A 26,602-nucleotide genomic window follows, 5' to 3' on the forward strand; every position below is an offset into this window, starting at 1 on the left:
TCTAAAAATGTCTATTTTGCACTCATTCGTGATTACTATTTTAGCTGGGTATACAATTGTAAGTTGGGGAATTTTCCTCAAGATTTGAAGACATTGTTCCATTTGTTTCTCATTGTGGATCTGTCTTCCTTTGTTGTGCTAGACAGTCATGGGCTCCTTTCAGTCTCAAACCACATGTCTGTCAATTTGGGAAATTTTCTTATTTTATGTCTTTGATTTCTTCCTCTCTGTTTTCTCTGTTCTTCAGAAATCAGACCTTCTAGATTGGGAAGTAATTTTCTTACTGTTCTTACTTTCTACCTGTTTTTTTTCCTCAATTTTCTGAGCAGTTTTTTTCTTAAACTTTATCTTACAGTCTGATTATTGAATTTCTATTAATATATATATTTTTAATGTACAAGATATCCCTTTTCTCTGTTCTTTTTGTTTGTTTAATGGATGCAATATCTCTTCTTACCTCTGAGGACATCAGTTACCTAATATTCTTTCTTTCTGTTCTGTTTCTTCAAGTTGCTTTTTTCTTTATTTTGATCTTTGACCCTCAGAACTTCTTCTTCAATTTCTGGTCATCCTGGTTGCTGCTCATATTTTAAGTGGCTCTTAAATTTTTTTTTTTTTATTTTTAAATCTAATAGGTATTTCTGTTTGCCATCCAGGTCTTGTTGACTGAGATGTTATTATAGGTGATTAGGATGGGCCATCTAGTTGGCAGAATCTTAATAGTATTATTTTGGGTGTTCATCTTGACCTGTTCCTATGCTCCAGAAAATTCGTTTTGGTTCCTACCAGGTAAGTAGGAACTCTGCCATCAGCCTCCTAATGGCTGAGGAGAAGGCAGGAGCACACCAGCCTTCACAGTGCATAGGTTAGCAGTCTTCCTGGTTGTGGTACCATATTCCCCATTCTCCATTCTTTCTGAGGTTCTTCGTTCCAGAGATATTTGGTTTTACTTTCCCAGAGCATGAATCTCCCATCTGCCAAGATGAAGAGGAGGAGTCTTTTGGTAGCACAGAATGTGGGAGGGGATCTGGGTATCTAACATTATCTTCAGACAACTTTCAAGCAGCTTTCTGTTCTGTGCCTCACCTTCACCTGCATTTCCATAGGAGCCTGGTGCATACAGCCCTTTCCTGAGCCCTTTGGCATTTCCGTGATAGAAGTCAGGTTGTTTCTGCCTTTTCCACTGAAGGCTTCAGGTTCAGCTTTCTCAGGTCTTCTGAGTCCGTTACCCTTGTCCATCAGCCCTCCACCATCCAGAATTTCACTGGTGGTGTTTCTTCTCCTGTGTTTGCCCTTGTGCATCTATACCTTTTTAAAAAATCCGTGCACTTTTGTATTGGAGACACTTCGGAAGGTAATAGAGAGGGAAATACAATTATTTAAGCTGTTGTCATTGGCTGGAGGTCCCAAGGTCTCTTTTAGTAGATCCTCAATATTTGATTGAAATCCTTCCCATTTTTCACAATTGAAATTAATAATTTACATTATTTTATATTACTTATAAGTTGCATATTTAAAAATAAAACTTTAAACATATAACACATAGATACAAATCCAACCTGAAACAATTTTTTGTTGAAATGCTGCTCCTCTCTTTGCCTTTAACTCTTTTTAAGTTATTTATTTTGAGAGAGAGGGGGGCACAAGCATAAGAGGAGCAGAGAGAGGGAGATAGAGAATCCCAAGCAGGCTCCATACTATCAGTGCAAGGAGCCTGATGTGGGGCTTGACCCCACGAACTGTGAAATCATGATCCGTGCCAAAATCAAGAATCCGACCGAGCCACCCAGGCACTCCTGCCTTTAACTCTTGGAAGTACAGACCCATTATTTTTCCTCAGTGAAAAATGGAGATCATTTTAGGCAATGGTACATTTGTCTGTGAAATGTATTGAATGTTTTGGAAAAAGGAACATCATGTGTAATAACGCAGTGGAGCCTAAAGTTGAAGAAGTAAACAAGTGCACCCATTGTGATGAGCACCAGGTGTTGTATGGAAGTGTTGAATCACCAGATTGTACACCTGAAACTAATTTAACACTGTATGGTGACTATACTGGAATGAAAACAAAAGAAGGAAACATAAATGAATCACAATTATGGATTCTGTAAGTTATTATGCCTTTTCAAAAACTGAGAGGGTTGTACAAAAGGACAAACCTTTATTTAACTTAGTGGTGATTGTGTACAGTCTGTTGCGTCTTTTAATCTGAAAAGAAAGCAGAACCTATCACTTAGAAATCTCACTTTGTGTTTGTGTTGGTTTTTTAGGTGACCCACAACACAACTGTGAATGGCAAAGATACAGTTCATCACTGGAGTTGGGCCTCAGACATGCCCCTAGAGTGCACCACCCATTCTGTGGCAATTAGATGCTATGTTGACGATCCTCATTTCTCTGGTCGCAAAGAGTGGAGTGACTGGAGCCCACTGAAGAACATTTCTTGTAAGCTTATATGTGAAAAGCTTTCGTTTCAAATGAATTAGATTAATCTTGCTTAAGGTTTAGTTTAAGCTTTAAGTTCTCCGAACGCCACTTAGCGTTATGAGGGTCACCTGAGGATCTTCCAAGTCTCTCTCCCAGAATATTTTGATTCAGAAACTCTGGGGTAGGAGTCAGGAATCTGTATTTTTAGAGACCTTCCCGAGTCATTGGATAAACGTCTAGGTTTGAAAGTCACTGTGGTAGGCGTTGAAGGACATTTAAAAATTTTAGGTAGATGTTATTGACGTCAAATTTATATTAAAAAAAAAAAAAAATGGCTCCTAGTTTCTTGCCCACAGAGCAGATCCATATGAGCTGCAGAGTTATTGCAGAGAACATGGGGATCTGTAAGTATACTGAACTCATCTGCACCCTGAATGGAACTCATGCAGGTAGAACGTTGGCAGTGGGAGAGAAGGCCTGGAAAATTGTTGTCAACACCTAGGCTGATGTTTATTGTAGATCCACTCTAGCGACAGCATGGAGAAGTGGATCCAAGGAAGGAAGGACTGGAAGCAGGTAGATGAGTAAGGAGGGTCTTTTGCAGTTCAGCAAAAGACAGTGCAGCTGTAAAGTAGGGCACTTGGGTTTGGAAATGAAAAGGGAGAAAAGTTGTGAACACTGAAGACACAGGATTAAAATTGGTGACTGTGTGTTTGGTAACCAAGAAATAGAACCAAATGTGAGTATTAGTTTGGGCAGCTGAGCAGCTGGTGATGTCTTCCAGTGAGGCAGAAAATATATGAATGAATTCAGTGGGGAAGATAAATTCATTCTTAATATGTTAAGCTTGAGGTGCTTATGAAGTGTCTGGGTAGCAGTGTCTCATAGGCAGTGATTAGTAGGAGCTGAAGATCTCTATTTGAGAATCATCAACATACATGGATTCATATTGTTTACATCTGGAGGTTAACATGCTCAGGAAAAGAGAAATGGGGACCAGGGATACACATCTTACAAGCTTGAATGTCTAAGGGTAGGATGAAAGAAAAAGAGGCCAGCAAAGCAGACAGTAGCCAGAGGGTTAAGAGTAGCCCGGTAAGAGTAGCCCGGTGGGGTAGAGTGGTGTAGAACCCAAGAGAGAAGGGAGTTTTGAGAAGTTAGAGCTTAGGCAACACACCCGATGCTGTGGATGTCAAAGGGAAGGGGGACTGAGAAGTGGCTGTTGGACTGAGCAATTTAGGCCAGCAAGACACCTTAGTGGAATGGTCAAGGTAGGACCCACATTGTGGTAGATTAAAGAGTAAGTAGGAAACTAGAGATAATTAAAAAGATTGGACATTTAGGAAAATAAAAAGGTGTGGCTTTAACCAGCAGGGAATTAGGATTAAAGAAAAAGTTTGTTTAAGATGTAGAGTACTTAAACATATATTCAGGCTGATGGAAAGTAAGAAGTCGGCCCTAAATACATAGAATCATTTCAGAGGAATAGAATTATATAATGAGTGACTTTTTCTTGCTGTGGATTTTTTATGTGTGGATATAAACCCATTTGATTTGAACCTTTACGCTTCTTAAGACATTAACCTGTGACCTTAGCTATTGGCCTGTAGTCCCCTGCATTCCCCCACCATCACCCATCATAAGTAGATAAGACATACCTACTTTTATTTCTTGTGTAGGTAGGTCTTGCTCCTTTGAAACCTGGGGGGTCATACCTTGTCTTTGGGCCACCATTATTACAAAACACTTTATAGTATGTTTTGTATACACTGGGCTATTTTATGATAAAATGCTTCTAAAGTATTTGTGATTCCTTTTGCTCTTTCTAGGGTCTCCTGATTCCCAGACTAAGGTTTTTCCTCAAGACAAAGTGATACTTGTAGGCTCAGATATAACATTTTGTTGTGTGACTCAAGAAAAAGTGTTATCAGCACAGATTGGCCAAACAAATTGTCCCCTTATTCATCTTGATGGGGAAAATGTTGCAATCAAGATCCATAATATTTCAGTTTCTGCAAACAGTGGAACAAATGTGGTTTTCACAACAGAAGATAACATATTTGGGACAGTTATTTTCGCAGGATGTAAGTATATAATACTGAAGAAAGAGTTCCTAGTAGTCTGTTTTGGTCCTCTTTGAAAGCTTTAATGCTGTTTCCAAGTGATGGGAGATGGTGCTATTTCTTTCTCTCTTTTTTTAATTCTTTAATAAATTATAGATGAAGGCATCCAAATTTTTGCTTGTTTTAAGATGAGTTCTAATCTTGTATTTATATAACTTGAAGGTTTTGTAAGAAGATTTGCAATATCCAGCCGGTAATTTTTAAATTCTTAGTTAACAGCTGTGTTGAGTCAAGGGTAATTAGTATATAATACTTCTTAATCCTACATTGTTCAGGAATTATCTCATATAACAGTTGACCCTTGAACAAAAAAATAAGTTCGAACTGCATGGGTCTGCTTATACATGAATTTTTTTCAGTAAATACAGTACAGTACTGTAAATGCATTTTCTCTTATGGTTTTCTTAACATGTTAAATAGCTTACTTTATTGTGAGAATATAATACACAGAATATGTGTTATGTTAATCAATTGTCTGTTATTGGTGAGGCTTCCAGTCAACAGTAAACTAGTAGTTAAGTTTTGGGGGAGTCAAAAGCTATATATAGATTTTTTTTTTAAGTTTATTTTTTTAGTAAAAAAATACACCCAACAATGGGGCTTGAATTCATGACCCCAAGATCAAGAGTCGCGTGCTCTTCTCATTGAGCCAGCTGGGTGCTCTTACATGTAGATTTTTGACTTCATGGGAGGTTGGTTCCCCAACCCCTGTGTTTTCAAGGGCCACTCTGTGTCAGTTTCCCACCAAAAACATACCTTTTAAAATTTAAAAGGTAAAACGTCCCACCTAATTAAAACATATCTTTTTAAAATTTAACTTTAAAACATACCTTTGGAGCACCTGGGTGGCTCAGTCACTTAGTTGAGCGTCCGACTCTTGATGTCAACTCAGGTCATGATCTCAAGGTTGTGGGATCAAGCTCCACATCAGGCCTCATGCTCAGCACAGAGCCTGCTTAGGAATCTCTGTCTCTCTCCGTCCCTCTCCCCTTCTTGCTGTCTGTCTGTCTCTCTCTATAGTAAGTAAATTTTTAAAAATTTAAAACATACCTTTTAAAACTTACCCCAATTAAAATTGTAATGATTTTACACAAAAATCTTTCAATAGTGTATTGCAAGCTTCTGCGACTTTTAAAGTAATATATTTGAGAAGGAGGAGTAACTGGAGGACATGCATGAGAAGGGCCCCCTCTCCCTGTTTGTGTGTGTAACATATGCTCCGTTATACAGGGGCATCGTTATTAATGTGGTCACTCCTACAGTTCTAAAAGTACAGGATGTTTCCAGAAGTTATTGTGGGAGACTGCCCTATTTATATAGCTTGTGTTGAGTGTCCACAGAGACTTTGCATTTCAAGCTTTTCTGTCCCCTCTCCCATGGCAACTGTCCTGTGGCGCACTGATGGCTTTGCCTCCAGCAGTCCTTGCTTCCCTTCCTCCCCCGCAATTCTGAATTCGAGGCGGAGTTTGGGCTAAAGGGTCTCGTGAATAAAGTGTGTGGAACGTAGTGAGTGGGTTTCGTGATTTTGTTTTGCTTGTGTGGTGATTTTTCTTAAACTTTTTTTGATTCTCAGCTGTGCTCTAGACCAGCAGCTCTCCACCTTTCTACTCCTTCTGTTGAAACTTAGGAGGAATTATGTCGATTTGCTGATACACTCCCAAGGGAATAACCAGGCTTAGGTGCACTTCTCAGTGATGGCTGGAACCGTGTTCCCTTTTTGTCTTCCCAGAAATGCATTTTGCAGTTCAAGTGAAAGTGAGATTATGTTCAAATTTAAACTTTAGAAATTTCTTTCCTAATGGAATTTTAGGAAATGACTTGCAACATTCCTCATAAATGATCATGGAGCATATAAACTGGGAACCAGTGGTGTATGTAGTGAGGCTACCTGATAAGTGATAACCAAAAAATGAGACAGCCAGTTAAAAGTACAAAAGACAAAAATTAAAACTCAGAAGATGAGAATATCCATCAAGTTTTTATTATTTCTAACAGTGTTCTAACCTTCTGTCACATAGTAGGACAAACCTATTTAATTCATATATTAACCTTCATTTGTAGCATTTGGTGGTTGAAATACTATCTGTTAACTCCGGAGCAGTGGTAGAATTTCCCTTCAGAGGGATTTCTTTAGGGACTTAACAGCAAGTGCAGTTTATGGTGTGAGTTAGGGATCAAGAGTCATTATTTTCTTTCCCTCATGGATATCGTGTTAACCGGCCATGTGTTCAAAAGACACATTAAAAACCTACCAGGATTTTGGTTTGAGTTACATTAGATCTATTAATTGAGGAGACCAGTTTAGGAGAATTTTCATTCTTTCTATACTGAGTTATCCAAGCCAGGAACATGGTCTATCTTTCCATTTAGTTAGGTCTTCTTTGATTTATATTGGTGATAGAAAGTCTTATGTATCTTCTAATAAATTTATTCCTATGAATTTGGTGTTTGGTGCTAGTAGTAACAGTGGCTTTTTTTCCTCTTAAGTTTATTATTGTAATTGCAAATAAATTTATTATCCAGCAGACAGAAGAATACTTATTTACCAATACTTGTCAGTGTTTGTTCATGAGCTAATTTAGTTCTAAGCAAAATAGATCTTATTTTATAAATACTATTTCTTCAGTAATCACTCAGAGTTATTTTCTTTTTTTCTTTTTTAATGTTTATTTATATTTGAGAGAGAAAGAGAGCACGAGCGGGGGAGGGACAAAGAGACGGAGACAGAATCTGAGACGGGCTCCAGGCTCCAAGCTGTGAGCTGTCAGCACAGAGCCTGACATGGGGCTCGAACCCAGGAGCATTGAGATCATGACCTGATCCAAAGTCGGATGCTTAACTGACTGAGCCATCCAGGCGCCCCTGGAGTTATTTTCATAGATAGTGCCACTTCAGCATTAAACATTGACCTAAATACTAATCTTTCATCATACTTAAAGCATTTTAACAGAATACACTGTGACATAGAATTAGAGTGTTTAAATATTTATGTCAATGTCAGATTTCATACTTGCTCATTTGAAATCATTTTCATAAAAAATGGCTTTGTTTTTTAAATTACATTTTCTATTTGCTGGTAATACAGTTGATTTGTACCTAGTTTTTACCTAGCATCAGGTGATTCCTTTATAAGTTAATTTATTTGAGAAGACAGTACCTTACCTTTCAGATCCTGCCCTCTCATATTTTTTCTGCCTCCCATCTTCCTTTCTCCTTCTTTCTCTTTGCTCCTGTTATTTGGATTTTAACTATTTCAACTTAACATATCTGCCAAATACTAAAATAATCAGCATTTTTAGTGTACTCAAAAATTTGGCATGTCATTCTAATAAAATGACTTAAAGTTTGGCCTTAGATTTAAAACAGTTTTCAAAACAAATATGTCAGTTTTAGTCTCACTATGCCATTGTTAGACTTCAATATAAATACTCATGACTCCTCTTAATGTTACCTAAAATATCATTTATGGACATTATTCTATCTCAGGAAGGTATGGGAAATTTGCTAAGTCCTTTTCAGTTACTCACACAGTCTAAGAACGGTTTTTAAAGTTTTTTTTTTTTTAATTTTTTTTTTAACGTTTATTTATTTTTGAGACAGAGAGAGACAGAGCATGAACGGGGGAGGGGCAGAGAGAGAGGGAGACACAGAATCGGAAGCTGGCTCCAGGCTCTGAGCCATCAGCCCAGAGCCTGATGCGGGGCTCGAACTCACAGACCGCGAGATCGTGACCTGAGCTGAAGTTGGACGCTTAACCGACTGAGCCACCCAGGCGCCCCTAAAGTTTAGTTTTTAAAAAATAAAATTATTGGGACACCTGGGCAGCTCATTTGGTTAAGTATGCAACTTTTGGTTTTGGCTCAGGTAATAATCTCACCATTTGTGGGTTTGAGCCCCACGTCGGGCTCTGTGCTGACAGCTCAGAGCTTGGAGCCTGCTTCAGATTCTGTGTCTCCCTCTCTCTGCCCCTCCCCTGCTCATGCTCATGCTCTGTCTCTGTCTCTCAATAATAAATAAACGTTAAAAAAAATTAAAAAAAAATACCAATTTCTTTTTTCTTTTTTCTTTTCTTTTCTTTTCTTTCTTCTTCTTCTTTTTTTTTTTTGAGAGAGAGAGAAAAAGAGGAGCAGAGGGAGAGAGAGAGAATCTAAACAGACGCAGGGATTGATCCCATGACCCTGGGATCGTGACCTGAGCTGAAATCAAGAGTTGGACGCTCAACCAACCGAGCCACCCAGGTGACCCTGGAAGTAACCAATTTGTGTAACTAGTGTCCAACACAGAATTTTCCATTATTACTTTAAAGGTCTAAGACACACACACACACACACATTCTTTTTTTTTCTTGTTTTGTCCCTGCAAAATGAGAGGGAATCATTTCAATAAAGAACAAAAACCAAAAAGCAATAGTCACTTCTGAATTATAGGAAGATGCAGCATTTCACCAAGAGATACTTTATAAGTAATAGTCCTTGAAACTTCTTTAAGAACTTTAAAACTTGTAACACGACCCGTGTTGACTTTTAATTTGAATTGGAATTTCTTTTCAAATCACAGTTATAAATGATAGATATTGATACTTTTAACCTGTAAATTTTTCTGACTTGTTGGATCCAGATTCCTCTGAGAGATTTGGTAGATTTTGAGGCAGGTGGGGGGGTCGTTGTTGGGGAGCTTCCAAATGAGCTAGTAGTCATTCGTCAGCATATTTTAATCCATCATTTCTAATGTAAAATCAACTCCAAAACATGCTACAGAAATTCCTGCATTGTTCCAAAGGTAAAGTGTAAACACGAAGTTATTTTCATTTTTAAAAGAAATTGTACAAAACATAATTAACATTTGTGAAACATGTTTTCAGGGAAATTGTATATCACCTGTAACTACATTTTTCTTCCCATTAGATCCACCTGATATTCCTCAAAAACTGAATTGTGAGACATACGATTTAAAAGAGATTATATGTACTTGGAATCCCGGAAGACCGACAGCACTGGTGGGCCCACGCAATACAAGTTACACTTTATTTGAAAGGTAAAGATCACTAGTGAGGGAAAAAATGTCAGACAGTGAGGAGTACATTGGAGGGGTATTAAATGACATAGGGAATGCTCTCATTTATGTTATGAGCAAGATAGAAAATCCAGTATGCCGTATGAAATTGGATATGCATATTACATGCACACAGACTATATTTGCATGCTCTTTTAAAAATCCTGGAAGAACCCTCAAATACGAACAGAGGCTGTTTCTGGGTAGTAGGCTTCTGGCCGATTATTTTCATCTATTTTCTGTATCCTCTATGTTTTCTTCCCAGAGTCTGTAGTAACATCTATAATTAGAGATATAAACTTTTTAAAAAGATTAATTATTAGAAATTTTACCCACTTATTTTTTCCTGCCGTATTTATCTCTCTTGCCATTTTGAAATTATTTTAATCTTGTTGCTCTCTTAATTCATAGTTTCTCAGGAAAATATGTTAAATTTAAAAGAGTTGAAGCACCAACAAATGAAAGCTACCAGTTATTCTTTCAAATGCGTCCAAATCAAGAAATATATAATTTTACTTTGAATGCTCGCAATCCTCTGGGTCGGTCAGAATCAACTATTTTAGTTAACATAACTGAGAAAGGTAAGCTGCTTCATAAACCAGTGTCTTAAAAATAATTGTAGAAGTGCTGAAGTGTCTTGAGATTAATGAGGAGTGCTTCCAGGGACTACTTTTTACTATGTTCTTTCTAGTTTTATAAATTTTTATAAATTAGTTTTATAAATTTTATAAATTTTATTTGAGAATCCTTAAAATGTATAATTACGTTTCACCATTTTATTGAATTCAGATAAAAATTTGAATTAGTCGTTTTTATAGAAACTTTAAGTGGTCTTATCTAATAGGTTTTGATTCCTGAAAAATGTTTTGCCCCAGTTTTAAAAGCTTTTTATTTTAAATATAGACTCACAGGTGGTTGCAAAGATATAAATTACAGCCCCGTGACCTCTTCACCTAGCTTTCGCCATTTTTGACATCTTAGTAACTATATAGTATCATTTCCAAATGAGGCAGTTGACACTGGTACACTACTGTAAACCAGGCCAGTGAACTGGACCGCTGACTTTGCCCAGTTTTCTCAAGTTTCTACGTGCACTTAGAGGTGTGTGTGTGTGTGCGCGCGCGCGTGTGTGTGTGTGTGTGCGCGCGCGCGCGCACTTCTGTGCAGTTGGATCCACGTATAGGTTCACAGAACCACCAACACAATCAATATAGAACTGTTCTATCTCCACAAAGGAACTTCTTGTTGCCCCGTTGGCAAATCTCCTCCCCCACCCCATCCCTCCCCCACCCCCACCCCACCCTTCCACCACCCCTCCACCACCCCTCCACCACCACCCCTCCACACATGCTCTTGCATCCTGCTTCCTAGGCAATATCCAATCTGTTATTCCTCTCAGTGCTTTGTTATGTTGAAAATGTTATATAAATGGAATCATACAGTGTATAACCTTTGGAGATTGGCATTTTTTACTAAGGGCAGTATCCTTGAGATCCATCCAAGTTGCTGTATGTATCAGTAAGTATCTTGTTCCTTTTTATTGCTGATGATTCCAGAATTTTTAGCAGCCCTGTTAATACGTAGCTCCAAATAGAACTTAAATATGGTCCATCTTCTTAGCATTCATTCCTGTGGGTATTCTGCTGCATCGGGTCCATACCAGCCTCTGCAGCACAGAACGGTGACATAGAGGCCTTCTCTTAGAGACTCGGTCACTGAGAAAGGCTTAAACCAAATGCCATTAAAAAACAGACTGGCAAGTGATTAGTAGATGACCCTGTTGCCTTGTTTGTAAACATAAGTACACTTCATCAGCTGTTCCTTCTCATCATTTTTGTTATTTCCCGGGTTTTCGTAAGGTCCAAACAGCTACATTTTATACTTGAGTGGTGGTGTTTGTGTGTATTTCCCTTCCCTCTGCCTTTCAACTTTATTTTCCCATGTTGCTTTCCTCCCACTCACATGGCACGCGCACTGTCATCAGCATCACTGCGCCTTTGTTCTTGCTCAGAGCCCAACCTGAAATGCTTTTCTGCATCCGTTCTGCCATTTTGCTCAGATTCTCCCTTCAAAGCTCCTCTTAAGACTCTTCACTCTAAGACTTTCCCTACCACACTGACGTCTAAACTCCAGTAGCTCTTAATATCTCTGCCACACATTTCAAACTCAGCATATGTACTCTTGTTACTTTTCTTTTCGTTTGTCAGTCCCCCAGTAAGTTAGAGGTTCCTTAAAGGTAGAGATTATGCTCCTACGACCTTGTAGTATTCCTGATGGCAGTATAGGAACCTTGAGTGTGGTTGGTCCATGAAAACTGTGGGCATGATATCAGCAGTAAAAGTGAGCTTTTGTGTTCCATGGATACTGAGTGGAATATTGTTGATCAGTACTAATGATACCTCTTTTGTTTTTCGGGGTTTTTTGATTGTCATTTGTCATGTTAGAAAAGAGCTTTTAAAATGATCTCTACAAATTGTATTTACAGTTTATCCTCGTATCCCTACTTCAATCAGAGTGAAGGATATTAATTCAACAGCTGTTATACTTTCCTGGCATTTACCGGGCAACTTTGCAAAGATTAAACTTTTATGTCAAATTGAAATTAATAAAACTAATGCAGTACAAGAATTGGTGAGTAAGATTCTTCTGTAGACTTGCTTTGAGGTTACTTTAGATAAAATACTTAGTTTTCAAAAAGAATTGAGTAAATTGAGGGGCGCCTGGGTGGCTCTGTCACTTGGCATCCACTTTTGATCTCAGGTCAGGTCATGATCTCACGGTTCATGGGATCAAGCTCTGCATTGGGCTCTGCACTGACAGCATGGGGCCTGCTTGAGATTCTCTCTCCCCCCGCCCCTCTGCCCCTCTCTTTCTCTCTTTATCTTTGAGAGAGTCTCTAAATAAATAAATAAACTTAAAAGAATTGTGTAAATTGATATGCATAGGCTCTCAGGTTATTTATTATAGAGATTTACTAAGAACTAAGGCACTATACATCAATGTAATAACAGCTTTTTATTTAGTACTTGAACACAGTTATAATACTGGATATTATTAGAACATGAGTTGCACTTTTATTAGGTTGTTTCCAGGTCTCGTATAGCATCTTGCACATAGCTAGTGCCCAGTAAATTTGTGAATGAATGAGTAGTTTTTTGCCATAGCCGCCAGCATGAATTAATGGACTAATAATAAGCACCAGAGAGAAGGTTTCAAACTGCCAAGTGCAGCAGTAGGAACAAGTGAGTAAGTGAAAGCATGACTTTTTAATACCGTTTAGATACTTAAGGTTGACTTTTATACTGTACCGTCTTGTAATTTGTGCTAAGTCCCAAATAAAAGAGACTGTAATGAAAATATTCATTGGAAGCTTATTGATGGTTGCTACAAAACTCAGATGCCAAAATATAACCCCAAAAGCTTTGTAATTGGGAGTTCAGAGGATTTCCTGAGGCATGCATATCCCCAAATTTGTTTAAACTGTTTCATTTTTTTATGTAATTTAAATAAGAATTTGTTGAATATTCCGCATGTTTAACACCAAACTAGAGGTTCTAAGTGCTGTATTAAAAAATGCACAAGACGATGCCTGCCTCGAAGTTTCCAGATATACCTGACTAATGTACTTAAATCCTCAAGGTCATCTTAGATTAGTAAATCTGAGGCTTACCATATATTAAGGCTTATTGTATTACCATTAGCCATTGACCGATGATCAAAATTTATATCATCTTCTCTGCATAATTTAATTGATCATTATTACTTAGATCCAGTATTTGGATTAAAATGACACCGAAGTTGTTTGGTTGTTGTTGCAGAGCATAATTTTACCGATTTGGTAGTTACGTAAAAATTAAAATGTTTTGGTGGCTGAACTAACTTTAGTGCTCTAAAGGCAAACTCAGGTGGACATTTAGTCAATTTATGTTACACATTTGGGCAGCTTTCTTATCAAAAAAAAGTGTGTGTGTGTAAATGTGTGTTTTTAAACACACGACATTACTTATACATACATTTGCATATCTATTTGCTCTCTAATAGCGGAATGTCACGATCAGAGGAGTAGAAAATTCAAGTTATCTTGTAGCTGTGGACCAGTTAAACCCATATACTGTATATACTTTCCGGATTCGCTGTTCTGCTGAAACTTTCTGGAAATGGAGCAAATGGAGCAATGAAAAAAAATATTTAACCACAGAAGCCAGTAAGTTAACTAAATGATTTATGGCTAAATATCACTAGGGATCCTGAAATTTTACAACTTTTTTTTTTTTTAATGTCACCAAATGAGTAAAAGGAGAACACTTGAATTGTGTAATTGTATAGTATCTGCTCGTAAAATGTCATCCAGACATTTTAAATGGTGGCTCTAAGGTTTGGGATAGTGTGGACAGTTACTTGGCCTGTGTTGTGTGGGAAACTCTAGGTCTGTCTGCCGGATGATTACAGCTGTCCTAAAATGATGCAGAGGAAACAAACTGGAAACTGTGCTAAGATTACGGGGTGATTTTGCTCATGGTCTTTTCCTCCTTTTCCTAGAATTTTAATTCTGTTTTAATTCTGTTCAGTTCTGTTTGCTGAAGACAATTCTTGATAAAGAGAATTTGTTGGAATTTTTGTTTGCGACCTAGGCCTGAGAAATGGATGGGGCCACGGGTCTTGAACTACTCTTTCTGCAGTACACCAAATAGGTCAGAATAGGTGCAGAATTAGTTGACTGGTTTTCTGAGTATGATAATTTCCAAAGACAGAATGAGATTCTATCCTTGATTAATCACATGTCAGCTTTGAAAATCAAAAACAAAAAACTTAAAAATAGGTATAATTTTCAGGAGTCATTCAGTAAAAGATAGCAAAAGCTTTATTTAAACTAGATAACTTGCGGGGGGGGGGGGCGTGTAAAACTTCTTCCAAAAAATTAATGAACAGTAAAACACAAACTGATAGGTATTGATCCAGACTTTGCCTCTCCACAGGAAGGAAGGTTAGAAAGATGAGAGGGGCTTTGCAATATTGTGTCCAGGTGGTTTGGATCATCAAAGTGGAATCCCATGCATGAATCCAGAGATGGAGAGTGTTAGTTATTCATTGCTGCCTGACAAATTACCCTGAAATTCAGGGGCTTAAAACAGTAAACATTTATTCTCTCACGATGAGTTTAGGTCAGAAACTCAGAAGCAGCTTAGTTGAGTATCTCTGGCTTCGAGTCTCTTGTGAGGCCACAGTGTGGATGTGGGTGGGGGCTGCAGGCTTGCCTAGGACTAGAGAATCTGTTTGAAAGATGGCTCTCTCAGTGGCTGGTCCTCACCACACAGACCTCTCCATAGTGCTGCCGAGTGGCCTCATAACATGGCAGCTAGCTCCCCCCAGACTTAGAAGAGAGAGACCATGGCGCCTCCACGATGCCTTTTATGACCTCGCCTCAGAAGGGAGGAGCCATCGTGTCTGTTGCACTCTGTGTCACACAGGCTGATGCTGATACAGTGCAGGAGTGGACCACACAGGCAGGCATATCAGGAGGCGTGACCAATGTCACTGGTCATTTGTAGACTGGCTACCACAGGAGCCTTTGCCTTCGGTTGACGAGCTGCTGTTGCCAAGAGGAAACACTTGATTCACACCTCATTAAGATGACAGCATTAATTCACTTAACAAATACTTATTGAGTACCCGCCATGTGTCAGGGACTGTTCTAGTCACCAGGGATATAGCAGTGGATGAAACAGTCTCTGCCCATGGAGTTTATAGGCTAGAGGATTAGAAATAAAATTTTAAAAATAGTATGTTGGGAGAAAAATAAAGCCGAGAAAGGGGACTAGGGAAAGAAAGTGATGGGGGAAGAGGGGTTGCAGTTTTAAATAGGGTAGCTGGAAAAGACCTCACTATTAAGGTAACATTGGAGCTGAGGTCTAGAGCAGGTGAGGTAGCAAGCTACACGGGGAACCAGGGCAGGAGAGCTTCCGCGCACAGGAAGAGAGGTCACAGAGAGCTCAGGAAGCCTGAGGCAGGTGTCCTCAACACATTGGAGGAGCGGGGCACCAGGAAGCCCGTGCTCGTCCAGAGCCTACCTGAGCAACAGGAGGTGGGAAGATGTGAGCCAGAGCAGCACGAGCCTCAGGTAGGGCCTGAAGGGTGATTTTAATCCACTCGAAGGGGCCTTATGTCTTGCAGACGTTGAGAGCTCGGCTGTTTCATCCCTTCACTTCTAAGTGGAAGCCACTGAGCTGCTTCACATTTTTATGGAGAATTCCAAAAACCTAGAAAAGAATCTCAAGAGCCACTGTCTCAATTATCGGTAGTCTCAACTGACATGCCGTACATGTCTTCGAATGCTAACTTTTAAATCTCTTTCCTAGTTCCTTCAAAGGGACCAGATACTTGGAGAGAGTGGAGTTCTGATGGAAAAAACTTAATAATCTATTGGAAGGTAAATGTCCAATTTTTTTTCCTTAGATATTTAAATGATTATATTATGCTAAACTTGCGTGTGGTACTTGGGTTCTCCAGGAGACTGGATTTCCCAGACTGGCTCTTTGCAGCACTGCTGAGAATCTAACCTGGTACTAAAACCCCCCAGACCCCTCATCACTACTGAATCACCACGGCCAGCGTGGTGAGGGTCTTCTCTGTCGGATCGGAGCGTTCTTTACTTTGATTTCATGAGGACTGGAAAGGACCTGAGGATTTCGTGAATTCCATCCACGTCTGTCACTTCAGCCAGAAACACCTCAAGAAGCCACAAGTTAGAATCTCAGTTGTGTTGGTGTTACATTTTTTTATCTTGAACACATAGGAAACTTTTTACATATTTCGTGTGTACTTTGTTTCCCTTAAGTAAATTGCATTATTATATGCCACTTAAAATTTTTGCATTTGGGTGGAAAATTAAGTTGTAAAGTTTTGTAAAAATTTTAGATACAGTGTAAATTGCATTGTGTTTCCACAGTTTTTCTCTACTAGAGCAACCGTTTTTGTTGCTATACTCTTTATCTGATTTGCAGACATCAAAAACCATTGTTTTCCACATCAGATATTATAAGAACAGTCATAATTGGATTTCTTTAAATAGGGAATTCTGTTGTTGAAAGTAAAACTATTTTTGCAAAAATTTGATGTCAGTACAACTTTGAGTGAAGTAAGTCTTTGTGCAAGTTCACTCTAAGTTCTGTTGCTTTGTGGTGGGCTGTATATGACCCCTCTTACTCATTTTTTTAAATGTTTATTTATTTTTGAGAGAGAGAAGGGGAAGGGAGAGAGAAGATCCCAAACAGGCTCCCCACTTTCAGTGCAGAGCCAGACACAGGGCTTGATTTCATGAACTGTGAGATCATGACCTGAGCCAAAATCAAGAGTTGGACACTTACCCGACTGAGCCACCCAGGTGCCCCCCCCCCTTACTCTTGATTAGAAAATCCACTGGCTACCCAAGAACTGTCTGTCACATTTCATGATAGTATAGTAACGATGATACAGTCACTTCAGTGTATCACTTCTCAGCCTTTTGGCTAAGATCAAGTGTAGTATCTGTTCTTAACAGTTTAGTATCCGATATGTCCTCTATCTGAGAACAATATAACACATGGATTTTTGGAATCAGAAGACAGAATAGGAGCTTGCTCTGTCCATTTCACACATCAGCCTGGTACTGCAGAACCGGTACTTCAGGTATAGAGAAAATCTGTAATGTTGTTCAAACTAGACGAATGCTTAACGGAAGCTTAAAAATACTGAAGTGATTGTAACTTTGGTGACTAGGTTGATGGTTCTGCCATTTGTCAAGGACGAGCATATTTGGGTGGAAAATTAAGTTGTCTGGGGTTGAATTTTTTAAATCTGCTTTTAAAAATCTGTGCCAGTGGGATATCCAAGCAGAGTCTAATAGGTGGTGGTTTGATGTAAGGCTCTGGAGTTCGGGGCAGAAGTCGGAGCTAAGGCACAGCTTTGAGTAGCATGTAACTGGGATCACTCAGGGAGAGCATGCAGGGGGCAGAGAGGCCAAGGACGGACCCCTACGTGAAAACAGCATAAAAGGACCAGCAAAGGAAGAGGATCCAGCCGAGGAGAGTGGGAAGGGTAGATGGGCAGGAAGACCAGATGAAAATAATATAGCAGAAGCCGAGGGAGGGGTTCTGTGAAAGAGTGAGCAGTCAGCATCATCTGATGAAGCCCACAAATCTTGGGATGATAATGGGTACGGTAGAACAGGTCATCGGAGAGTCACTGGGGACCTGTTGTGGAGCAGTGTTTTCAGCAGAGTTGTTCTGTTTTTAATGAGAGAGAGAGAGAGAGAGAGACATAGTTTAAGTGGGGGGGAAGGGCACAGAGAGAGGAGAGCGAGAATCCTAGGCAGGTTCCGTGCTGTCAGCACAGAGCTTGACGTTGGGCTTGAACTCACGAAAGCGCGAGATCATGACCTGAGCCAAGATCAAGGGTTGGACGCTTAACTGACTGAGCCACCCAGGCGCCCCTTCAGCAGAACATTGATACCCAGGTCTGTCTGAATTAGAGGCTTCCATGCATCATCATATAAATTGGAGCAGTGGTTTTGAAAAGCAGTTTAGCTCCATAAATAAAGAAGTTTGAATGTAAGTCTACTTTAGAAATCCATACTAAAGAATTAATCCTAACTATGAAAATGAAAAGTGGCACTGAAAGGTGCACCAAGTATTATCTTAGTATTGTGAAAAATTGGAAACTACTTAAATTTCATTTATTTAAGGAATATTCAGGTCAACTAGTAAAAATACTACATAAAATATAAAGCCGTTAAAGTGTGTATATTATAGACAAGTATATTATAGAAAGGCAAAAAAAAGATAAATTGTATAGAATGATTAAAACAATGTTAAAAAAATCTACATCTTAGAAAAACAACTTGAAGAAAGTATCAAAATGTAAAAGTATTTAAGAGATAGACATGGGAACATTTTATAGTTTTTTTTTTAACTTTTGTATAATTTCCAAATTTTCTGGTGATGAGCATGTACTGGTTTGATAAAACAGTAAATATTTTTTAAAAACTGTGATGCCACAGGGACGCCTGGGTGGCTCCGTCGGTTAAGCGTCCAACTTCAGTTCAGGTCATGATCTCACGGTTTGTGAATTTGAGCCCCGCGTCGGGCTCTGTGCTGACAGCTTGGAGCCTGGAGCCTGCTTCAGATGCTGTGTCTCCCTCTCTCTGCCCCTCCCCAGCTTTCACTCTCTCTCTCAAAAATAAACATTAAAAAAAATTTTTTTTTACATAAAACTATGATGTAGTAATTTTTTTAAGTTTTGTTTATTTCTCTCTACACGCACAACCCTGAGGTCAGGAGTCACATGCTCCACTGACTGAGCCAGCCAGGGGTCCCTCATGCCATAATTTTTTACGTTTTGCTGGGTAGAGCAGTCATTCTTACTACTTTTTTCATTTGTGTCTGAAAAATGAGGCTAAATGCTGTTTTGTATTTACTTAATTTTTAAATTTCTCTGTGTTCTTACTGCTTACGGTAAGTATAGTTTTTCTTCAGTATACTTTCCTGATTTATCCTGGTCTCGTGCCTTTTAAATCTGTGTTTTATACTGTTAACAGCTTCATCTATTCCACTGTTACCTTGTTGTGATTAATGCAGTACCTGGTTTAGACTTGATGGGTGGGCCTGCCTCATCACATAGCCATTTTTTGCAGGTTTCTTGACAGAATTTATTTTTCTGTTTTTCATAGCCTTTGCCCATTAACGAAGCTAATGGGAAAATCCTTTCCTATAATGTGTCATGTTCACTAGATGAGGAGACACAGTCCCTTTCTGAGATCCCTGATCCTCAACATAAGGCAGAACTACAACTTGATAAAAATGACTACATCATCAGCGTGGTGGCAAAAAATTCTGTTGGTTCATCGCCACCTTCTAAAATAGCTAGTATGGAAATTCCAAACGGTGAGTACTTAAGATAACATAGTACATAAGAACAGGGAATTAGAGTGAAGCATCTTAAAGGTGTTTGCTCTCATAATGTCAGCTTTCTTCTCCTGTCCCCTGTTGCTGCTGATGCAAAAGGAGGAACAAGCAGATTAATGTCCCGAATTCATCGAGAGACAGCAGTCATCAGTCATTAGTGTTGACTCCAAACATCTACTGATGGATAAAATAATTACCCAGTTACTTTAGTGCATAATGTTGGAGAGTTATGGTGGTAGATTACTCTTCATAGGAAATGTTTCAACTACTTACTCAAGTACCGTTTTCATTTCTCTCTCCAAGACCATGAGAGCTGATGCTGTATTAGCTAGGCTATTTTGCACACTGCCAGGACAAAATTTTCATTTTAAGTGGCCACTTTGTTGGTAATGTCTTACCAACAAACGTCTTTATTATAATATTATATATTATCAACATAAGCTTGAAAAAGTAACTGGGGCAGTTTTGAAATTAACTTAATGCCTTTTTTTTTTAAGTTTATTTATTTATTTATTTATTTATTATTATTATTTTTTTAACGTTTATTTATTTTTGAGATAGGGAGAGACAGAGCATGAACGGGGGAGGGTCAGAGAGAGAGAGAGACACAGAATCTGAAACAGGCTCCAGGCTCTGAGCTGTGAGCACAGAGCCGGACGCGGGGCTCGAACTCACAGACCTCACGGATCATGACCTGAGCCGAAGTCGGACGCTTAACCAACTGAGCCACCCAGGCGCCCCTAAAGTTTATTTTTTGAGAGCAAGAAAGAGAGGGCAGAGGGGCAGAGAGAGGGGAAGAGGGAGAGTCCCAAGTGGGCTCCACATTGTTAGTGCAGAGTCTGACATGGGGCTCGATCTTGCAAACCATGAGGTTGTGACCTGAGCCAAAATCAAGAGGATGATTAACGGACTGAGCCACCCAGACTCCCCTGCCTTTCTTTAAATACTATGGATTCCCAATGATGTGTCCATTCTTTCTTGGCCGCCTTGATAGCTCTAGACTTGGGAATTTTAAATAGCCACTTCTGCCTCTTTTCCCGGTCGATTCCTCTTTGAGGTCATTCCCTGCTCCCCCACTTTGCTGTCCTGCCTCAATATGGGGTCTCCTATCTGTGCCCACCCACTCGTAAAGGAAGAAAAGTTGGTCCAGTTGGGGTCCTCTGAGTATCTTTTCAACTCTTGATTGAGGCAGTTTCTTACTGCCTGTAACTTAGCTGGTTCTTTGCTTTGTTTCAGTCAACAGTTTCAGTTGACAATTCAGGGGAATTAGGAAGGACTAGGGGAGGCGCCATACATTTCAGAGACACGCAACACAGAGCCCAGGAAGCAGCACACGCCAGAAAGAGAGGTCTCCAGGTAGCAGTGTGAGCACAAAAAGGAAAGGAAAGAGAGACACACAGAAGAGAACACCAACACTTCTGATTTAGAGTCTGTGTTTCATTGCTTTATAATGATAAGCAATAGCTGTGTTGTCTTTTAATTTAAGAACTATATTCCTGCCTTTTCCCTGTGTCCTTCGGAAGGTGGCAGTTTATGGAACTAACCTAGAGAGTTCAGAAGAAATCAGTGTGCCTTGAGGATTTCCCAAGATGGCGGCCTTGGGCCTCAGAGCAAGTTTACACTGTGGGGTTTTAATCACATTGGGCCCAAACATGTTAAATCCAAAGTCTTCTGAATTCTAAACCAAATTGCTATCTTTTGTTAGGTAGTAATTGCCTTATGAGCACAATTTTTTTTTTCCCCAGAAAGCCTTTCTTTGACTTTTTTACTAAACCCTTGAATATAAATCAGTTACAGAAATTCTGTCTTTTCTCCCATTACTGTGGGAAATTTCGGCCTAACCTACCCAATCCTCACCCCCAACCTTGGGCCTTCCTTATCCCTGGGCCGGGATCTGGCAGGATGGGGAAACAGAACCTCAGCACGGCCCCCTTCCCACCAACCTCTGCATCTCACCCCTCCCTTTGCCCACACTGGCTGTTCCGTCCCACAGCTCTTGATCCCACTGCATTTTAGCAGATTCCCCATTCTTCACACCTTCTCCAGAAACCCCTGCAGCCCCCCGGCGCCCTGACTCCCACCATGGGCCTGAAAGGAAAAGCAGGTCTGCTCCATCCACTCATTCACCGCGTGTCACTGTGCTCCTGCTCCGTGTGCCCCGGGGTGGGGTTGCAGGCACACGCCTCCGCCTGCTGGCATGGGGCTCATGTCCGTAGTGGACGAGGAGAGGAGAGGTTAGGACTGTCCACTCGTGCTCTGCACCTGCCTCCGGCATGCCTGCCCCCTGCCTTGCTGCACCTGTCTAGTGCCCTCACGCCCTCAGCCCCATCCCTCCTGACGCTGACCTTCACATCCCAGCCCTGCTGTGTCACCGTCTATCCTGGGTGCTCTTTATTACTTTCTCCAGCTTCTGAGTTTATCTGTATATACCGGTAATTACTGTTCTACAACAGAAATAACAGAGCGACATTTCTAAACTTTGCTAGAGATTTATCTAGTTTGAGCACTATTTTAAAATTTCTCTACAGTGAAGTAATTTTTCTAACTCCTGCCCATTTTCATGAGATTTACCGTATGTTATTGTTTTTAATACAAGTAAAACCCTACTTCTTTCTTGTTGAAGATGATCTCAAAGTAGAGCAGGCTGTCGGGATGGGAAATGGAATTCTCCTCACGTGGAATTACGATCCCAGCATGACTTGTGACTATGTTATTAAGTGGTGTAACTCCTCTCGGGCCGAGCCCTGCCTCATGGACTGGAAAAAAGTCCCTTCCAACAGCACTGAAGCTGTAATAGAATCTGGTAAGATGAACTCATGCCTCTTAATGAAAGTTCTTAAAATATATTTTTAAACAGCAGTATATGGTGTGACTGGGTATAATGAGTGACCACCCCCCACCACCACCACTGTGAATTGGTGTGACTTTTCTGGAAAGTGCTTTGTAGCCATATGTGTGTGAAATGGTTCATATCTTTTGATCTAGTAATTACTTGTCTGAGAATTTATTCCAAGAAATAATCAGAGTGACATCGGATACCATGTAAGAATGTTCACCACAGTGGTATTTATAAACATAAAAATTGAAAACCCAAACAGCAAATAGGAGAATGAGTAAATTACAGTACATCTAGAAAGTGGAATGTTAACGCCAAAGATTGTGTCAAATATGTAACACCAAGGACAAGTGCTCCTGAAGAAAAAAGACTGGAACCCTAAGTAGAATGGTCTGACTCATCGTGTGCTCAGGGCACAGGTTGAGGGGTTAGGCAGAGCCGAGAACAAAGGACTTGCAGCCATCACTGCTGGTGTAGGGCATGGGGGCACCCGTGTGGCAGGGGGCATGGTGTGTGCATGTTTTGGGGGGCCGTTCCCAGTGTCTGACTGTTGATGAGCCGTGAGTCCTACCAGGTGAGCTGCTTTAGATATGAGCAGTCTCGAGTTCAGCCATGAGGAGTGTGTGGTAACCTGCAGGCTAAGCCAGCCCTATCCTTGGTAATTACAGCCCCCTTTCCACTATCATTGTTCCTTCTGAGTGGCTGATGAGTGTTTTGTGCCTCTGCCCTCGGGAATTGTGGAACATGTAGCTCAGTGGTGGTGGTGCTTCTCGAGGTCATTCCGTTGCCGTGGTTCTCCCTCACATGGGCACAAGGCTCAGGAGAGCAAGCAGCTGCTGATTCTTATCTCCCAGAGAACGAGGGCTACCTGCCTGCCCTTTTCACTGTCAAATGGTAAAGATGAGTTCCGCCCACGAGATTACTCCAAGTCGGTTGAGATTATTTGCCACTTCTTGAAATATGCAGTGGTTCCCTTCATCCTTTCTTAGAGCATACCTCCCTCATCAGAGTGCCCAGCTCATACCAGCTCCTCTCCTGGGCCCCCTCCTCCCCCCACGGAGCTGCCTGAGTCTCCCACAGTCCTGGCATACCCCACCGGAGCTCTCGTCCGTTTTCCAGCCTTCTCGCTTGGGCTTTGAGAATGACTGGGTGGACTAGGGCAGGCTCAGTGGTGTGGAAAGGGGTCTCCTTGGATAGCGTGTGACCTGTAGAGTGAGAGGGCCAGCCTCCCGTGCCAAGGCAGGTGAGCAAAGGCCCTGCGGTGTGGTTGAGAGAACAAAGGCTCCGGGAAGTAGGTGGCTTGGCCCAACGTCACAAAACTGGTGTGGGATAGCACCAGGATTCACATTCAGAGCTGTTCTGAGCCTCAGGAGGCCAGGAGTTGTCTCCATTATATATGGTTGCTGGGAGGCACTTCTCTTGTCCCCTTTATGTACTCACTCCACTATCCTCTCTATCTTATGACCTCAAAACATGGAACCCCACTCGGGCTCTTTTTCTTCTTAAGGCGGTGGAACCCTATAGAATACTGATACACATAATTGTAACATAACGCTGGGTGCGTGCAGATTACAATAACCTCAGGTACACCTGTCTCGAAAGAAAAAAGTTGCAGAATGATTGTAGAGGTTGATCCATCTCTCCTTTGAGCTTGTAGACCCACTGGTGTTCCTTGGGCATGTAGCTGGAGATCTGGTGCTCTCACCACACCAGAATTTCCCCCCAAGCAGTATCGTCTCCCTAGACCACCACTGGTGAGCTCCTGATTGCCCTTTAAGGCCCTGTTCACATGTCACTTCTTGGTGGATTTTCGTGATATTCTTAAATTCATTTGGTCATTGAAGGTGCCACAGCCTATGATAGACCCCTGTGGTCTAGCACATTGTGTCATGGTTACCCCATTCGTCTGTCCCCCCACCACTCGGCCAGCCTCTCTAGGCCATGGGCCATACTGTGTCCACCCATTCCCAACATTTCTCACGTTGCATGGTATTGAGGAGGTATCTTAAAAGGGATTTTTTAACTGAAGTTAAGAAGCTTCTCTTGCATGTCTTGTGAAGTTAATAACTCAAGGGCACTGAATGGTAATGCTACAAAGAGACACTGACTCTATGGCCAGGTCCTTCCACCCTGCAGTGTCAAGGGAGGGCAGAAATGTCAGTGTCTGCTTTTGGGAGCAAGGAGGGAGAGAGAACACTGGCCAGGGAAGGGCTTCCAGGGGCTTGATGGGGACCTGCGACTTGCTAGTAAACTGACCCTGGACCAGATCCTGGGGAGAAGTCTTCATTGCTTGATTTTAAGAAACAAAATGCAAGTTTTGATCACTGTTCTTTCCCTTCAAGGTCATGTCATATTATAATACTGTTCATTACAACAGAAGCGAATTTGTTTAATTTTTCTTCGGTCACTTTTCACTTTGTCAATTTTGAAAATACAGATGTATTGTTTTAGAAGAAGAAAACATCTGTTTAAAATTAGCTTTGGAAATTTCAGAATAAGTTAGCATGAATTGGATATTTCTAAAATAGATGTCCATAGTAATATGTACTTATTAAAGTTAATTGTGTTCACCCTGTAGATCAGTTTCGACCGGGTGTAAGATACAATTTTTTTCTGTATGGGTGCAGAAATCAAGGATATCAGTTACTGCGTTCTATAATTGGATATATAGAAGAATTGGGTAAGTTACATGGGTAAGATTTCTTGGAGTTCAAGGTAATGTGAAAAAATAGAAATCAATTGCAAGAGTAAATTCTATAAATAGATTAAATGGAGATACTTAGCTCAAGGAAGGAAAAATAATTCATTTGATGAATTTAAAATCGTGATTACTTCATCTTCATTTTTCTAATGTTTATATTTCACAATTTCACCATTGAGAAAACCAGATCTTCATTTTGATGTGAAAGATACTTAATTTGCACTTAAACGCATTTAAAACACCATTAGCTTCGAGACCGTCTGTTGGAGTGACCACTTACAGATTTGGCCCAGGACGCTTCCCTGGGTGTGTGTGTCCTGGGTTCCACCTGTGTGTCTAGTTATTAGTGTACAAGCTTCACAGGAAAAACACTTGTGATAGAATTTCTGAAATTTTATGATTCAGTAGAGAATAAAGTTCTAAGTCCAAATGCAGTTATTTTTGAGGATAGAAATTTCATGAAATGTTGATGTCTTGCTCCATATCAGTAAATCCTCCCTTAACTATCCACTTTTTCCCTTTTACAGCTCCAATTGTTGCCCCAAATTTTACTGTCGAGGACACATCTGCAGATTCAATATTAGTAAGATGGGAAGATATTCCTGTGGAAGAGCTTAGAGGCTTTTTAAGAGGATATTTATTTTACTTTGAAAAAGGAGAGAGAGACACATCTAAGATCAGGGGTTTGGAATCCGGTAAGTAAATTACCTGATTGTGAGTATAGCAAGAACAGTACTTCCTAGAAGTTCTCATTAACCACAAAAAAAAAAAAAAAAGAAAGAAAGAAAGAAAAGAAAAGAAAAAGAAATTCTGCTGAGCAACTTAATACTTGTTTCCATAACTGTCTGAAAAATAGGTAAATGAAAATGTATGAATATGAGAATTTTAGGATTTTAGTGTGTGGTAAAAGACACGTACCACCGTTCATTTAAATTATTTATTCTGCAGCCCTTGGTAATAAGCCCCATAGGGCAGGGAGACCATCTCTTTCTAGTCTTGTATGATGCATAACATAGCATCTTACATAGCATCTGTAATTATAATGAGGAGAAAAGCTCAGGAACCCAAAGAATGGCTCTGGAGCATCTGCTGTTCTGTGACAAAGAGCCACCCGTGCAGTTCACCAGGGCCTTAATGAGCTGGCCAGCTTAATTGACTTGACTGGGGACGTGTGTCTCCATTGGATCCTAAAAAGTACAGTCAGTCCTCGACAGTTGGTAAGCGTGTGTCCAAAGACCTTAGAGAATTTTCAAATTTACAAAGACAGAGATGTTTGCGCAGACCTCTGGCTTCTCCCTAAATTATATTTCTGTTGGGAGTCAGATGATTCCTATTCATAGCCACATAACACAAGCATATCATCGTTTCAGTTTGAGAGCTTTCATTTCCCTTAATGACCTCTCCTCAGAAAGGAGCCATTTTAATTATTTAATGCCTGTCCAGCAAGTAGAGAACAACAGTGCTGGATGGAGATGCTGACCAGGCATTAGCTAGGTTACTTCCCAGAGCAGCTGCATTCCATGGG

At 40.3% G+C, this 26,602-nt stretch overlaps 1 protein-coding gene and 1 non-coding gene across 3 annotated transcripts in view; both read left to right on the plus strand.

Annotated features, from left to right (window-relative positions):
• Window positions 1-26,602, plus strand: part of LIFR (LIF receptor subunit alpha) — a 47,401-nt gene that overhangs the window by 13,805 nt on the left and 6,994 nt on the right. For both annotated transcript variants that reach the window (XM_047073869.1, XM_047073870.1), the window contains exons 5-15: window positions 2,271-2,445; window positions 4,257-4,511; window positions 9,455-9,584; window positions 10,014-10,183; window positions 12,088-12,233; window positions 13,644-13,806; window positions 15,959-16,029; window positions 19,306-19,519; window positions 22,164-22,343; window positions 24,955-25,056; window positions 25,605-25,772. In XM_047073869.1, the coding sequence (XP_046929825.1) occupies window positions 2,271-2,445; window positions 4,257-4,511; window positions 9,455-9,584; window positions 10,014-10,183; window positions 12,088-12,233; window positions 13,644-13,806; window positions 15,959-16,029; window positions 19,306-19,519; window positions 22,164-22,343; window positions 24,955-25,056; window positions 25,605-25,772 (1,774 nt within the window). The remainder of the gene's footprint in view (window positions 1-2,270; window positions 2,446-4,256; window positions 4,512-9,454; window positions 9,585-10,013; window positions 10,184-12,087; window positions 12,234-13,643; window positions 13,807-15,958; window positions 16,030-19,305; window positions 19,520-22,163; window positions 22,344-24,954; window positions 25,057-25,604; window positions 25,773-26,602) is intronic.
• On the plus strand, window positions 17,088-17,283 carry LOC124523725 (U2 spliceosomal RNA). Its single transcript, XR_006965087.1, has one exon. It is a non-coding gene; the product is annotated as a U2 spliceosomal RNA (small nuclear RNA).

The sequence above is a fragment of the Lynx rufus genome, unplaced genomic scaffold (genome assembly GCF_022079265.1).
Source record: "Lynx rufus isolate CCGP_SWC_20201006 ecotype Redwood Valley unplaced genomic scaffold, mLynRuf1.p SCAF_1, whole genome shotgun sequence".
NCBI lineage: Eukaryota > Metazoa > Chordata > Mammalia > Carnivora > Felidae > Lynx > Lynx rufus.